The following is a 17,843-nucleotide window of genomic DNA, read 5'->3' as shown; positions in this document are numbered from 1 at the left end:
TCTCTTTTTTTTTTTTTTTTTTTTTGAAAATGCTACTATACAGAAGGAGTTATTAGAGCCTTGCTGTCTGGAAAGACAGATACAAGATTGTATCAAATCAGGTTTTAGAAAATAAACCAGCAAAACAAAACAAGAGACCCTAATTTCTGCTTCCACTTCCACTTCTTTCCTCTTGAAGAACCATCACAATGTTGGCTCTCAGCTGTAATGTCATGAGATGCCATGACTACAGTAAGGGTATAGACAGCACCACACAGACATACTTGATAGAAAAAGTATATTCTACCCCCATAAAATGGCTCATTATGTACATTTATTAAATATATCCTTCCACTCTGCTTGAAAGGATTGCTCCTGCAGCAGAGCCCATGCTTCAGGAACTGCTACCAGCAAAAAGGCCATCTTCACTTCCCTTATTAGCTCTCACAGTGGTGTCAAGCCTCCTGCTGCATACTTGCAATGCTATAACCATACAAATATTCATACAAAATGAAAACAGTTATAGATCGGATATTCTAGCATGAATACAGTTTGTCCTCCAGTGAAAGTAGTTCACCAGGAGTTGACCATTTGCAAGCAAATACTTTGCAAGAAAAACAACATTGCGACAACTGGTATGATTTCCAAAACAATTAAGGGATGCCTGTCCAAGAGAGACAAATCTTGTCTTTGCATGACTTTGCTGACAGAAAAAATTCATCACTAGAATCCTATCTCCCCTTGACTCAATGACAAAAATCCCATTAGTTTAATCACCCAGACATTTAACCCAAGTTACTTACAAATGCCTGAGAACACTGGGAAAAAAAGTCAGAAAGGCCAAGTGCTGTTGATGTAAACTCAGCAGGGCTGTTTTGCACATATTCCAGAACAAGTAAACATACTAAACGTTAAAAAATAAAATGAAAGAAAGCAAAAGCAAGAAGAAAGCAAATGCAAAATAAAAGCAGCTCACCTTTTGAGGGGGTGGTCCGTGGTCATCCAAGTAAGTGGAATTTCCTACAAAAAGAAGGTTGAAAATAAATAAAACTCATCCAATGCAACTTCAAAACTTGTCAATGCATGGGAACAGTTACCTTTATCGCATCTGTTCTGTGGTGTCAAATAATTCAAGGAAAATAAATACCCTCTGCTTTAATTTCTGCTTCAAATGAGAAAAACAGTAGTAATTTGATTTGGCTAAATTTATGATAAAAGGTTAGATGCACTTTTTATTTTTTTTTTAAGCATAAAATTAAATGGGCCAAGGCAGCATTAATTAAACAGTCATGGCATTCAATTATTTGCATGACAAAAGTTGTCAGCTGCACCCTGGTACACTTCAAGCAAATGAATACAGTTAACCTCAAAAAGATTCTTAAATAGTAAAGTATCAAAGGCCTTCAACAGATTTTTCTCTGATGTAGTTCACAAGCATTCACTATCTTCCTTCTAACAAGGGTTTTTCCCAACCTCCAAGCTGCACCTTTGTTCCTAAGCAGTACAGATGGAATAGGATCTGTATTCTGATGTGATTATACATGTATGTGCCTTTCCAAGATGCTCTTTTAATTCAGAAGAAAATTTTCAGAAAAAAAAAAAAAAAAAAGCTTCTGAAATTCTAAATTGCTCTCTTTTTAGGTAGTTACAATAGAAAAGGCAGCATTTTCAGACTTTATACCTATTACTTGCACACACACACACTGATAAATAAAATAATCCCTCCCACACTCATCCACATGATGTCTCCTCTCCAGCTATCCTTCCTGAACCCTTCTGCCGAAGGATTAACTATGAGCTTTCCCAACATGTCCCAGCAGAGGATAAAACCTTGGCGCAGGCCGAGAAGTTCTCCTCAAGCCATGCATACATATCCTCCAAGTCATCCTCATATCAAAGACAGCAAAGATACCTCTGTACTAATCTTACATCCATATGGACTATGAGAATAACTTTTAACAAGTGTCTACTAAATACTCAAACATGACGTTGGTGAGGTCTCTAAAAAGCATGGTCCCTTAGTGAGCATCTCTACTCTTGGGGCGTTGAAGGAGCAGCAGATGATGCCTCTGGGGGAACATGAGATAGGTGGGGGGAAAACAACTTGCTACCAAAGAGCTCCTCTCTTGTCAATCTGGCCAAAATGATGGTGTGTCACATGATTTTTGAGAGTGCCACAAACAAACAAACAAACAAACACAAAGAACTGGGTCTAGGAGGCCAACTTTTCTGCAGCCAACAGCCACCTTCTATATGATTTAACTGTTCAAGTGCTTTCCATGACTCTGATGCAGAAAAACTCAACTTTCTACATATTTGACACAAATATCCATCCTCTGAATGACACAACTGATTATTTTAATGCCATGGATAATTTCAATCAACCCCTATATCCATGGATGAAAAATTTATGTTATCCTTTCCTCTGATATGGTTCTAACTGCCAGGATAGTCTTCCCGTGCACAGACTGCTAACAGAGTCTCCTGTACGACCTTCTGGTAAAAGAGCCACCTGTACACACAGAGATGGTCTTGAAAATAAGCTTTTCAGAAAAATGTGGAGTTATACATTGGAGTGGTGCAAAGAAAGCCCTGTTAGTGCTTCCCCTCCTGCACTTATTCAGAAGTTAATTTTCCTGTAGGATCAGGCTTCATAGCAACTTTCACCTCTTTGTCATTAATCAAGCTGAAATACTGCCACTTCGTCTTTAGCAAACACTCATCATAGCTCATTTTGCTGAGGAGAAGGATTTGAAATTATTGAGAAACAGATAATTACAGCCATTGTTTATATGATATCTTAGACTGCAGTGTCAAGAGAATCTGAAATATATTACAAGAAACATTGTTGAGATATCCTTTAAAATTAAGGAGCCAATAACTTAAGCAATTTCACTTTCCTGTATCACTAACCTACGTTCTTGGTATGCATACTGCATTTTCCTTCCTGTGTCAATTTTTAGTTATTACAATTAAATCCAAATCTTCCTGGCATCGAACATGTATCCTGCAGACTTGATTCCTGTTCTTATTTATTTATTTTATTATTTATTTATTTATTTTAAGCACAGTCTAGTTACTGCTGTATCCACTTTTCCATTTTAAGACAATAGTAAGTTTTGGTCCATTTTATAAAGCTCTTTTTCATGGCAATTTCGTACTCAAATCCAGAAGTAACAACTGGCTATATAAAATAATCACAAGACTGACACAAGTGGTCAAGCAAATTCAGAGTACTGATTTGAAATCCAGTCAGAATACCTTACAAATCAAGAGACGAGGATGGAAAGCTACAGAAATTCACCACTCCCTTACACTGCCCCAAATGCCATGTGCTGAATTAGTTTCCTTCTCCTGCCAGTTCTTCTGCTTGGGCTCCTCAGGCATATAAAATGGAGCTGATTTCAGCATCCACAGTGTGCCAGACCAATTCCATAGTCTGAATTCTTTTAGGTTCATGTTTAAAATGAGTATTTGTTTTCAGTAATAAAAGTGAAACCTTTTGCTGTATGATTCATACCATACCCTTAGTAAAAACACTAAAATAATTCAACAAACCCAGCTGTGATGGTGTGGACCAAGCAGGCTCTGTGGTCTGTCTGCCAGCTCCTTAACCTTGTGAAGCCCTTCATGTGCTCTCATTGAGCATCTTATCATCGAAGATATCCTTCCCTTTGGCCAGCAAAAGTAGGGCAACACTACTTGAGCCTTAACATGTGCAGAAATATCCTGAAAAATACACACCAAGCTCAGAATATTTTTGCAGAATACCTGCAGAAAATAGTAATTTCTAATACAAGAAGAGGCAATGCATGTTACACATGGCTCCTAAGTTAGGTACTTACAAATTGTATGAACTTTTAGTGCCACTTCTCAGAAAATACATATCAGACTATGTTAATTAAAAATACAAAAAAAAAAAAAAAAAAAAAAAAGGAAAGAAAGAAAAATCAACATGATAGGTATTGCAACAGTGAAGAAACATCAAGGTAAAGCCAATCTATGAACTATTTTCTACTAAGAGATGACACAGAAGTACAAAAAATGGAAGTTGCACAGTAAAAATCAGGAACTTAGGAATGACTACCATAAACACTGAAACCACTGTTCATCAGGCTGAAGTGTTTATTGTAACTACATCAACACAACCAGCTAATCTCAGATGGAGAATATGATTATGCAGCTTTTATATGCTCTGGCAGACAACAACTAGAACATTATACAAATATGCTTTTGACATTACTAAGTGTCACAAGAAGAGAAAATATTTTCTGTGGTGCCGCTTTCTGTGTGAAGTGATAGAAGTCAACAGTTTTTCATTAAGAATCTACTCCGTTCTCCTGAAACAACATATTTCATTAAATTATTAATAGGATTTTTCTGAAACCCTTTAATAAACCTTTAGTAAAGCTTTTGTTCTTGTCTGTCATCCAACGAGACTTTTAAAGATTATTTTTTTTCTGGAACAGAGTATTTATTCTTTAAAAAAATAAAAAATCTGCCTTATAACTTTTTCTGCCTTCCTTTAATAGCACAATAGTCAATCATTAGAAACAACAAAGGAGACAGAATAATCAATGGTCAAAACAGTGGTATGCATTCCACAAACACGCTCAGCAGCACACTTGCACTGACTGAACACAGTCTTTTCCAGTGTCTCAGGAAAAAAAAAAAAAAAGAGTCCAGCTTTATTACAGAACATGGTGAATATACGAAAGCAGTCCAGTTTTCTCCATAATTTATTATCTTTGAGGTTAAGTGAATCAGATGTATGCAAAATCTTTGGGGAAACCTTGTGGTTATGTTCCTTTTTTCTTGGAATCACTGAAGTGTGGGAGTTTTTGCTTGAAGCAAGCCAAGTTTAAACAGAAAAAGATGGTCAGTCTCCAGGATTAAGGACAAACATGACTGTGTGCAGTTCATAACCACAGAAGGCAAGATTAATTGCAATCCTGGAAAAACATCTTAAAAAAAAAAAAAAAAAGAAAAAAGACTGGAGAGTACGGGAAGAGGTGGTAAATGGGCTTATGTATGAAGATCCTTTGATAGTAACTGAACCACAATCACTGCATTTGAACAATTTAGATATCATATGGAAAGAAATGGTCAGAGATGAAGGGAGAAAGCCAACATGGAAAATATGGCATTTTTACTATTTTCCTGGAGCAGGTTTTTCCCTTGGTGGGGATCACAAGAAGTGGTCTAAGGGAACTGGGATGCAGTTACTGCCAAATTTATCATGTCTTCTGAAAATACCACTTTGTTCTCTTTACTTGGTCACTGTCTCAAATTTCTACTAGCCAATGTAATCTTTCTTGGCATACCGTCTACAAAATAAATGAAAGTGCCAATGACTACTCAGAAGAGGATTAGTTCTGCTCTGCTTTCAGTCAAAAGTTATTTAAACAAGAATCTGAAAAGCCACTCACAATCAAGATCAGTTCATGGCTCCCCAGTGCCAATCGTCAGTTTGTACTACACATTTGGTTGGACTCGATGACCTTGAGGTCTCTTCCAACCTAGGAAATTCTGTGATTCTGTGATTTTCCTCACTTTCTCTTTTCTTTCCACCATGAAAAATTTCCCAGGACAGGAAAGACTGCAGAGGCTCCACCAGTAGGAGCGTTAATTTGAACAGGATGCCTGCGGCCGGCAGCAGGTACCAAGACCAGCCAGGACTGCCAGAAACAACAGACTGAAGGTGCTGGGGTTGTTCTCAGCCTTCTGTGTTTTATAAGTCTTTTTTTTTTTTTTTTTCCCAAGGTAGCAGTGGACATCCTCAGAAATGTTGTGGATTTTTACACATCTGAAATAATACCATGTCCTTAGTCATCATTTCCTGGAGCCCTTTATGGATCAAAGGCAGGAAGGGGGATATGGACTACAACTTGAAAATCAGCAGCTTAGCAGTCTGATGTTGCCCAGCTCAAATCTAATATAGAAGGGAAACCCTCTGATTGCTGAGGTCAGCAGAGCTGTACCAGCCTCAACAGAGGGATTTTTTTCACAGGTGTACAGAAAAGATTAACATAGTAAAACCCTAGTGTCCAGTCTGCACTGCAACACACAGTGATTCACTACAATTTCTTCCATTAAATATAAAAGGTCCTGTACCTACAAGCGGTTTCCTCAGCTTAAGACTAACACCTGTCAAAATTTTCATTTTGAAGATGGAAAAATGTAGAGCACTATTTTTAAAAACATTCTGAAATGGATTTTTCTGCTTCCTTTTTTGCCTTTCAAAACATCTTAGTTATTTCTCATTTTTTAAGTCATAAATACCCCCAAAATAACCCCAAAGCTATGTATTAATTCCATGTCACTGCACGCAATGAACCTGGAAGATGACTAAAATGCCTGTTTAGCTTTACTTTCCAGTCACTGAACCCTGGAAACTTCATTAAGATATAATTCAGATTTGTTTACCTGCAAGTTTGCTCTAATACAAAGAGGAGAGAAACTGGCACACTCAAATACGGTTTTTGAAAACTTACTTGTAATTCAACATATGTAATATATTTAAAAATACTACTATTATAAAGACATGGAGGGTTTAAATAACTGCAGGTTCTAAAGTAATGCAGAACATATATCAAAGAAAGACACTAAAGGAAGAAAAAAGCCTTTATACATATATATATAAAGATACGTTATATATATTTTATACACACGTATAAATACTGTCTTTCTTTATACTCACAAGTTTGTCCAAATCTATTACTGCTTATACATTTCCCTTTTAATGTAATCAGGCTAGGGAGTTAAATTGTTCCATAGGTCAATTGCTTCGGAAAAACGTCCATACTGATTGTATTTGTTCCATTCAAACATACTGAATGTATAATTACAATAAATAAAAGAAGAAAATCAAAACTTTCAGTGTTTTCATTCAAAAAACAAACCAAATTTCTAATATGGCCAAATTTATCTAAATTGTGTGAACTACAGCAAACACTATGATGGAAATAGGGCAATCCCGGACATGAGTACAGCCCTGGAGAAGAACTCATTGAGAGCAGCCCCACAGAGAATGACTTGGGGGTTCTGGTGGATAAAAAGCTCGACATGAGCCAGCAGTGTGTGCTTGCAGCCCAGAAGGCCAACTGAACCCTGGGCTGCATCCACAGATGGGTGGCCAGCAGGTGGAGGGAAGAGATTGTCCCCCTCTGCTCTGCCCTTGTGAGGTCCCACCTGGAGTGCTGTGTCCAGGTCTGGGGTCCCCAACACAAGAAGGATGTTGATGTGTTAGAATAGGTCCAGAGGAGGACCACAAGGAAGATCAAGGGGCTGGAGCACCTCTCCTATGAAGAAAGGCTGAGAGAGCTGGGAATGTTCAGCCTGCAAAAGAGAAGGCTCTGGGGGGACCTCATTGCGGCTTTTCAGTACATACAGGTAATTTATAAAAAAGATGGAGAGTGACTCTGCACAATCAGACAACAACAGGACAAGGGGGGATGGTTGTAAACTAAAAGAGGGAAGATTTAGATTAGAGATTAGGAAGAAATTCTTCACTCAAAGGGTGATGAGGCACTGGCACAGATTGCCCAGAGAGGCTGTGGATGCCCCATCTGTGGAGGTGTTCAAGGCCAGGTTAGATGAGGCCCCAGGTGACCTGATCTAGTGGGTAGTGTCCCTGCCTACAACAGGGGGATTGGAACTAGGTGATCTATGAGGTCCCTTCCAACCTGAGCCATTCTATGATATGATTCTATGAAATATCACGGGCATTGGTTTATTTGTGATATTCCTAATGTTTTACTTTATTTTATTTTTAAATTTTCTTCTATATGCTAATGAGACAAACATCCAGTCTATACTTCTACAAGAAGAAAGACACAGTTTAATGAACAATTAGAAATGCTGTCCAGATGAAACGTAATCTGAATATTTAATAATGACAACTCTTGGCTATAACTGGTCTCAAAGAAGGGGAAAAACCCTTCCATCTTACAAACTAACAAAGACAGAACCAGGCAGTCTGAAAAGAAAGTACAAAATTGTCCTATTACCAGCCACAACATCATGTATTCTTCTCGTATACAGACCATGTACAGAATATTTTGCTCTGAGACACTTTCTGGGAGACTTTTCCTAACCTGCACATGCAGCAGAGGTGAAGGCAGGGCAGGGGAAAGTGCACACTACACACAGCCCTCCTCCTGCAAAGAGAGGAGACTCCAGAAGGCAAAACAACTCGAATTGTGTAGTTAAGCTTTGTTTCAACATGCCTGCTACAGAAAGGCAACAAACCTTTCCACTGCAAAAGTACAGGCACGCGTTTCATTTTCATATTTGTTTTGTCAATACACTACTTTACTACCACTGGAGGCAAAAAGAAGAAAACAATAAAATAAAATCAACTAAGAAAAACAGATATTTTCCTGTACTCTAGGCAGTTTGGAGAAGAAACTAACATCCCAAAAAAGGAGGTGCCATTAAGCAAAACTATTTCAATGTTACTTGAATGTGTTTCTCTATGAGAACAAAGACTACTGTCTATCCCCACTGCCAGGTAGCTCTTTGCAAACTGCACTTCAAAGCTGCATTAATCTGTTCTTCGTCTTCACTCTGTTTTTCAGCTGGTTCTCAAATTCTGCTTTCTGGTATCACACAGCAAGTGAACACTGATTAAATAAGAGGTTTTTCTTTTCAGAGAGGATTTTTACCCTGCCTTCTGTCACAATGTGTGCCAGGTATTTTGCAATGACTTGTGTTTACTTCTTAATTTCCTCAGCAAAGATTCACCACCACAAAAAGGCAGAGTAAATTCTCTATATAAATACAGTACTATATTCCCCTGTGCCCTTCAGGGAGTCCTTCTGAAAAAGTTGTCATCGCCAGGCAACTGCAAACAAAGCTGGTCAAAATTTGAGGGGCAAGCTGAGACTGACAGCTGAAGTGCCACCCATTCAAATCACACAGACAGAAAGACTGGCCCCCGACTTTATTTCCTAACTGGCTAACATGAGAATAACAGTGGAAGCTGTGTCAAATTATTATGGCTGAATACAAAAATGATTTGCGTAGCATAGAAACTGTCAAGTTTCTCTGCAAGAGAGTAGTTAGAAACATGACATTCTGAAATGAGCTAGACTTAAAGAAATTCATGTTGCATGCTTGGGAAACTGCCAGTAGTCTGCACTAACCACTATCTTTGAGAATTCACAGAAAAGGAATGAGTGAAAGACAATCCTCTGAAAACAGATATCAAAACTCTTAAACTGAACGGATTAAGCACAGAAAGATGTTGCAGTAAATTATGAGGATTGGCCATCCCCAGGGATGTTTAGGAGCAGATCAAGCAGGCACTGCCAGGAATGACACAGGCGTCACCATGCTGCTTAGATCAAACATAATAATTTAGATCCCATTCCAGCCTTACTTCTTAATTTTTATTTTTATTTTAATCAAACAAAAATTCCCTGGGTGTTGTACTGTGTCCTATCATTCAATATTTTCATTCATTTATTGAAAAATGCAGTACACAGCACTGGTAATAAATTTGGTAACCATGCCAAGTGAAGGGATTTGACAATGGAGAAACTCTGGGACATTGTATTAAGTTTATGTGGAAGTCTGGGAAGCAGGGGTCTATTGGACTGGCATCTACAAGAAGAGCCCAGCAGCTGCCCCACCTTAGATCAGAGCCAGCTCCAAAATGGGACCCACTGCTAGCCACAGCTGAACCCATCAGGGATGCTGGTTGGGCCTCTGGGACAGGCAGATTTAAGAAAGAGGGAAAAAAAAACAACAACAGTTCCCCTGCAGCCTGTGGAGAGGCCCCCGGTGGAGCAGGCTGTCACCCTGCAGCCCATGGGCCCCACATGGAGCAGATCTCCATGCTGCAGCCCGTGGAGGAGCCCCCGGTGGAGCAGGTGGATGTGGCCTGGAGGAGGCTGCGGCCCATGGAGAGGAGCCCACGCAGGAGCAGGGGTCTGGGGGAAGCTGCCGCCCAGCCGTGGGGGACCTGTGCTGGAGCAGTTTGCTCCTGGGGGATGGACCCCGTGGTACAGAGCCGTGTGGGAGCAGTGCTTGGAGAGTTGCTGCCTGTGGGCAGCCCCCGCAGGCTCAGTTGGGGAAGGACGGCATCCCATGGGAGGGACCCCATGGGGAGCAGGGGCAGAGTGACCAAGAAGGAGCAGCAGAGACAAAGTGTTAGGGACTGACCACAGCCCCTGTTCTCTGTTTCCCTGCACTGCTTGGGGGAGAGGGGGGGAGGACGTAGAAGAGGGCGTATGGGGCAGCCAAGGTGTTTTTAGTTCACTTTTAGTTTCTCACTGTTCTAGTCTGCTAGGGATAGGCACTACATTATATTAATTTCCCTATGCTGAGTCAATTTTGCCCATGACAATAATTGTTGAGTGATCTCCCCATACTTATCTCAACCCTTGAACCATTTCCATCATATTTTCTCCCCCTTTCCCTTTTAGGAGGGGAAGTGAGAGAGTGGTTGTAGTGGAGCTCAGCTGCCCAGCTGGCTAAAACCACCACAGACTAACAGAGTCAAAAAGATGTTGATCGTTCAATGAAATGGCCTGAAAATACTAGATGCAACTCAGTAACAACAAGTATAAAAATTTCAACTCAGGTAAGATCAACATCTTCAAAAAAGAAGAATGGGAAACAATGGGGAAACTGCAGAAAAGAGCACAGGGAGAGATGATGGGAAATGAATACCAATTTGCTTCCTTTGGATTTCTTTGAGTATTCTGTGAAAACTTTTCAGAAAGATCCCTCCATTCATCCTTCCATTCCAGCTGAATGTCTGGTGATACTTTCACTAGCTTGGCAAAAACTCCATTTTAACTAATCTTCTTAGGATTAAGCCTTAAAAGCCTGTTTCCCTCCTCCAAAGTGAGAGATTCATATGAGGATATTTTAAGACCATTTGCCTTCATCAGAGAAATTTATTTATTTATTTTTGCTGTTACCTGCAGAACGCATGACACAGAGGAAGAAACTTTGTTGGACAAAAGATGCTGACAGAGTCAGGACACATCCCCTCTTAATGCTCACACTCTCTCCTGCACCAGGGAAGAGCATGTCAGATTCAGGGAATTTCCAAATGCACATCTGAAGTTTGGGACTGCAATTCCACAGATCAGCTTTCTCTTTACAAGACTCTCCTTGCCAAAGTGACGACAATTTAAAGATGGGCCTGATGGCTGGAGAACAGACATAATGATGAAGCTTCAATGAAAACCCTGTCAAGTGCAACGCCTCTTATTCTCGCTTCACTCTGCCATTCAGACTGCGAACTCCAGGGAATCTGTATCGACCAGACACCTTCTCAGATGATACAATTCTCAAGAGTTTCCTATTACATCAGTACCAGACATCAGCTCTGGTCTTTTGCATGATGTTTTTCCAGAGACAAGGATTTTATTTGCTTAGTTAAACCTACGCCAACTTGCAAGTTTTATTCCTGTTCATTGCATTTATGTAGATATTTTCAGATTTTTTTTTTTCTTTTTCTCTCTGTTCCTCCTGCACAGGCAATCTTGGAAACCAGCAAGTCAATGAATTTTGGAAAACACCCAGCTGGCAAGTCACCATTTATTCAAGGAAGATTTTTATTACTGTTATTATTATTAAGCACTATGCAGCAAATGCTGTCCAGAATGGGTTGTTTGTTGGGTGTTTGGTTTAAAGTTCCTATCCCAGGAGGCACATTTCCAAGAAACTGCTCAGGGCTGCGGTCTGACCCCAGCGGTATCTTCCTAGCGGAGAAGAAATGAACGTGCTTCACAGATAATTGATTGCATAAAGCTTTAAAGAATTATTCATATTTTTATCATACTAAAAGCAGATGAGTTTTTGTGCATATGCTTTTCACAACATCCCTCAGGTCATGTGGTTGCTATGACTTTGTCACACATCATTACAGACGCAGCTGCATTTAGGATAATGGACCCCCCATCTGAGGGAGGTGTGCGGGATCAAGGTATGTCTCTACAGTCTTCTGCTTTCTCCACAGTCAGGTTCCCTTTCTATCTGATCTTAAAAAGTACTACTGAAAACAGAAAAATATACTTCTGCGTTTTTTGTTTTTTTTTTTTTCAAGTCTGTCTCCTTTTATTCTCTCTCTCTTTTTTTTTTTTTTTTTTTTGTGCCATTAGGAAATCACTGTAAAACTCTTCCCTACACTTGTATACCTTTCAGAAAGCAAAAGCACTCCACATAACTGCCTTTGTGTTGCTTTCCTCTGTGAAGGAAACATGAAAAAAAAAAAAAAAACACAAGTTGTTTAACTATGATTAGTTTCCCTTCCTCAAAAGGTTTAACAAGCATAAAACATTGAAGTAGCATTTCTTGCCAAAGTCTATTAGAAGCCTACAACCACAAAACAGTATATATAAGTAGGCCAGATAAGGAACATACCGTACTTAAATGAACTATTTCTTCTGTATGACACATTAGCATAAAGTTTTATTAATCTCTATTACAAAAAATACTTAAATGTCAGATGGTTTTCTAGACTTCAATATGATTTAATGTAAATATTTTCCATTACTATAAATGCTTTGGCCAAACTACTCAATTTTCACACTATCCGGCTACTGGCTTCAGTTCATGAAGACATTTTAACTCCTTTCTACCTGACTCAAACAGATGCACTTTAATGACAGAAAGACTTCTGTAAGTGTTCTGTGTTTTAGGGACTTCTGTGTACAAATTGCATCTTTAAAAATAACAGGCAAGATTTAGCAATCATAGAGCATTGGACTTTGCTTAAACCTGCCTTTCCATTTGAGCACCCCTTCACCTACAAATGCAAAAGGACAGGATCGACCCCATTCCTGCCATTCCAACCCCTTGCAATACATTTCCCTCAAATTCAGTTTTCAGCCTTTACTGGAAAAAAAGTCATTTTAGCACATGGAACAAGCAACATAAAACTCAATGTTTCTGAAATTATTCTCTTCTACATCTGTCTATTCCTTCGATCACTGTATGCGTTCAGTATAAATGTCATGATTTAAAAAGATGAGTTTTCCTGCCTTCAGCCTCACTTCTCATGATCTCAAGCAAGATATACTCATTTTTGTACCAGTGCTTGATTTGCTAGATTGACTTGTTAGCGTTCTGTAAGGTGCCCTAATAATTCAGTGAATTGCCATAAAACATTTTTGCTCTTCAAAATCTAATGCTGCCTTTATTACTAAGTCTAAGATCCACATGGCATACACAAGACTCACCTGTATGAAAGGACAGTGTAACTCTCATGACTCTCATGAACTCATAAATGCATACAGCAAAAAAATATAAGTATGTACTGATGGCTTTTCCCAGATTGTGAACAAAATGATCTGGCCCTCAATTTTTAAGCATTTAGTACACTCTTGACTTTAAGATGTTTAGGTAAAAACATGGGAAAGACAGTGTTCAGATGAACAGTGTTCAGATGTGTTACTTAATTTCAGCTGCCTTAAGCTCTCTTATGACTAAAATAGTCTTCCAAAAGTGTCAGCAATGCCAGGTTCTACATTAACATTGTTATGTTAAAAAAGAACCATACAGTCTCATAACAATGCAGTGTCATACAACCATACAAATAGTCCAAGTTTCATCGACCTCAGCAGAATTTTTCAAAATAGCATTATTCCCTTCATGCTCTCTACCTGTCCCAGAAACATTTCTCTTTTATATGCTACCAAACACTTGCTCCTACCGGTGAGGAATTTAGCTCGGTGAAGACGCTAAGAAGATCTCAAATGCATTTTGACTCACTTGGATAACTGTTTGTTTATTTAGGACTGCTCTTGGTTGCTTTGGCTGCACTTATGAACTCCGAGATGCAAACATTCACTCCTGGTAACAATTACCTAGGCGTGCTCTTTCTTTTTATATCGTTTTCCTGTGTTTTATTTAGCTTTGAGAACCACATCAGGATGTCACAACTAAGACATGGTAGTTTAATAGATCTCTAACTGCCACTCACCAGCCCTCCTACAGACCATGATTCTTATAAGAGACATCTCAAAATACACAACAAACATCTGTGCTATGTAGGCTATCACCATATATCAGCCATTACCTAAATTTGGCTTCTTAGTGTACATATGGATTAAGAGAAGCTTTTTACTATATTTACATATAACTATATAAATATATATCAGAAACAAACTCTAGTTTGCACAAATGGTTGGGAGACTTCTAACCAACAATGAAATTAGTTGTTTAAAAAAAAAAAAAAACACAAAAACAAAAGGTATCACTTCATTTTGTCACTTACTACTCGACAAAACAGCATAGACGTATTATTGCATTATGTTACTAGAAGGTGTATTATCACTAAGACATGCCTTAGCCTATTTTGGAAAGGTAATAGTGCTTTAATGCCAAAGCATTCATTTTCGCAAAGCTTTTCAACTTTTGCTGAAAGGTGAGAAGAGGCTTATCATTCTAATCATATAGGCACAATGGCATAATTCTGCAACATTTCACGAGGTCATTTCAGTGACAGTATTTAATTTCTAGAAATTTGCTTGGCTGAGATACAGAATAAAGAAATTGTAGCACACTGAAATTAACATCCAGATACCTCAAAAAAATGCAACTCTTCACCTTTCTACAATTCTACATAATTTTTATTGTTTTCCAAAGAAAGAAGCTTGAAGAATGTCTAAAGTGAGGCCATGCTGCTGCTTAATATTATCTGCCAACTGCAGCACTTGCTAATATGAATGTACAAAATTCATGATTAACTCCAAAGGGACTTTTTTTTTCCTACAGCTGAGAAAACAAGAATGCAAAAAAATTACTTATGCTAATTTAATACATAAAAAGCATCTTCTCCCCTATTACAAAGTCTATAGAGTTATGGCTTTTTTGTGTATTAGAAGTTTAAATACCAACATATAACTACAGCTTAGTTTCCTCCTATGTGCTGTTTCCTTAAGTGAAAATATTCCTAAAGCAAGCTCATCCCAATCTCATCTATTAATTTTCTTACAGCTTTTTCTTTCTTCATGTGGGATTTCTCTCCCCTTACAGCCGAGGTTCTGTAAGTACACTAATTCTGAAGTTAAATTACTGCATTGTTCCACCAGCAGCAAATTGCAAAAAGTGAGTCCTATTTAGCATGACTGGAGGTCCTTACCCTGGAGATGTATAGCAGAACTGTTTTCACATAGATACCATAGAAACTAAATCAAATCTCATCCCATTTATTGATGTGCTCTTTCCTCAAAGATTTTGCCTTTTTAATGCCCAAGTTTTAAAGCTAACAGACCAATACCTTACAGCTCGAAAGAGACCATTTTCAGAGGGTAGATGCTCAGAATTTTCCAAAGCCAGGTACACATGCTGGCAAATTACATACAAGGTAAAGAAGCTAGCACCTCCAGACAGAAAAAAATGGTCTGCAGTGTAAAGGGGATGAGAATAAACAGACAAGTACATGGATGGTACCTGCAGTACTGATATTAGTCACTCATGGACAGCTTAATGCTTCTATGGATTGTTCTGACCTCTGATCCAAAGACAGAGGATACTTTCTGAAGAATATTGAACTCTGATTTAGAAGAACTCCTGTGGGAAATGAATTCTATTTCTGGTAACATCTAAAAATTGGTAAAAGGCCAACACCAAATTTGTTTTGATTTGAATGCAGCCTTAAGTGAGTGCATTAAATTGCACTGCCCTGCCACAGCAGCAGGCACACTCAGTCTGCAGCCTTGCTATGAAGGTAAATAACTTTCACCAATGGCTGCAGCAGATTGCTTAATATTCCACTGTCTTATGCCTGACAAAGCCCTAGGCACTGGGACATATGTCGGGGCTTTTTGTTATTATTTTCCTCTCTGGTGTTCAAGAATTTGTCCCAGACTTCCTACCAGAAGTCATCATATTCCAGGTCTTGATGTCCTTATGGATCCACTATCAGCAGCTTTCATGCTATGGTCAGCCAGAGTGTCAGCTCCTCGGCTCCCCTGCCTCCAAACAAAATACAGCTGTGAAAATACATCCTCTCAGTGGCTGTTGCAATTTCATGCAAGCCGTTTTAAAGGTCTCCACTGTTTTCTTCTTGTTTCCCACAGCAGTTTCCACTGTATTACATTATTTAACAACGAAGAGCTTTCCAGAACTTATTTTTGTCAAACAGTAAGAAAGAATGTAATTCCCCTAGCTGCCTCCTCAAAAATAGTACATTACTTTTTTTTACTCAAATTAAACTAAGGATTAAGAAAAAAAAAATCATCCTGAGACAGAATCTTGGCACTGTAAATAAAACAATCTGTTGAAAATTAGGAGTTGAAAATGGGACTTTAAGGAGGTAAAAGAAGGGGGTAGAAACTTTGACAAAATGCTGTGGTACTGGGATTACTAATATTCGTATTTCAGAATACAACGGTGTATTTACTCAGCTCAGGCTGTAACGTGTGTTCACAGCCAAGGCATAAGCAGTAAAGTGTTTCGGATGACTCAGCTGGGCCCAGAGCTCCTGCTCTGATGCCAGGCAGTTTCCCTCCCTTTGCAATTCTTCCTTAGAGCGGGACAAAACTGTGTTTCCTCCAACAACTCTAACAAGAATTGCTTTTCTTCAGAGCCATCTGAAAATCCAGATCATTGCGTGAGATATTTTGTAAGAGCCCTTACAGAAGGGAATCGATCTAAAAGCCCTGTGAAGGGTTACTTTACTCTGACATGTTCATACAGTACCCAACACTCACTAACTTCATAATTAAAGCACATCAAGCTTCCAGCACCACTAAGAGATTTGCATTCATCTGTTTAATTCCAGGACTTTCTATATACTTGTGTACTTTTCCCTGTTTCTTTGGGATGTAAACAAGCATTGTATCCAGCTCTGGAGAATCCCTGCAATATGCTGCCATTTTAGTTCACGGAAAACTAAAGGAAAAGGCATAAATATGGTGCTGTCAGTTGGAAAACGTGGTGAGTAAACACAAATAAGATTTCGCACAGGCAGCTGACTATACAAGACTCCTATAAAACTATAGCATTTTACTACAGGCTTACAAGACTTAGACTCCCACACACCACCATGGATGGAAAGTGGGGAAGCTGGGCTTCTTTTGTTTGCTTTCTGAAACAAACGGTCTGGCAAATGAGTCACAGTGGGAAACTAGGGTGCGCACACATCATAAAAAAAATTAAAAAATCTGCACCACACACAAAGCATTCTGCCTAGAGCTTCACAGAACTGGGAAGGCCAGCTTTGCCCTTAAAAAATCCTTTTTGACGTTGTTGCTTCTCTCCTTCCCCCTCATCCACTCATTTAGAAGGCTGCCTTTATCATAATGAAATCACAGATTATCCTACATATAATTTCCAGGGGTAGAAAAGTAACTTCGCACTTGATTTATCATGTTGTATTAAGCTACTACATTTCTGCTGGGGCTGGGAAGGATGCCAGCAGGCTCAGCATACCCTCTTCCGCCACCTCCAGTCGAGTAAAAGATTTCAAGACCTTCTGCTTGTTTCCAGCACTAACTGTAGTTTTTTATAGTATTCTCCAGTATAGTATTTTGATAGTATTCTCCATTACATAGAACTGTTAACTAACAAGATACATTTTTACCATGTATTCTCATGGCACTCGCTGAATGTTTAGTCACACTTTAAGTACCACGACTGAAAGCTATTAACAAACAGAAGTCATCCCTTATGAATTCCCTGGGAGAAGAAAAAACAAACAAACAGAAACAAGGATATCACACCTCGTCAGTGACATTGCAAAATCTTAGCCCTACACTGCAACCTCCTGGGTTGCTTGGGCAGCTTAGCCAAACCCTGGCAATGCCCAGAGTCCATGCAAAATGCCAGCCTTACTTCAAGGGATCGGGTCAGGTCTTTGACCACCTTCAGCATCACCGCTGAACCTGGAACTGTTACCA

General features: G+C 39.0%; 1 protein-coding gene across 2 annotated transcripts in view; it reads right to left on the bottom strand.

Moving 5' to 3' along the window:
* The window catches only part of UST (uronyl 2-sulfotransferase), a 160,626-nt gene that overhangs the window by 100,300 nt on the left and 42,483 nt on the right, over nt 1-17,843 (bottom strand). For both annotated transcript variants that reach the window (XM_032184696.1, XM_032184695.1), the window contains exon 2: nt 956-999. In XM_032184696.1, the coding sequence (XP_032040587.1) occupies nt 956-999 (44 nt within the window). The remainder of the gene's footprint in view (nt 1-955; nt 1,000-17,843) is intronic.

The sequence above is a fragment of the Aythya fuligula genome, chromosome 3 (assembly GCF_009819795.1).
Source record: "Aythya fuligula isolate bAytFul2 chromosome 3, bAytFul2.pri, whole genome shotgun sequence".
Lineage (NCBI taxonomy): Eukaryota > Metazoa > Chordata > Aves > Anseriformes > Anatidae > Aythya > Aythya fuligula.
Note: the sequence above shows the minus strand (reverse complement) of the source record. Positions and strands in the feature narration are given on the sequence as shown.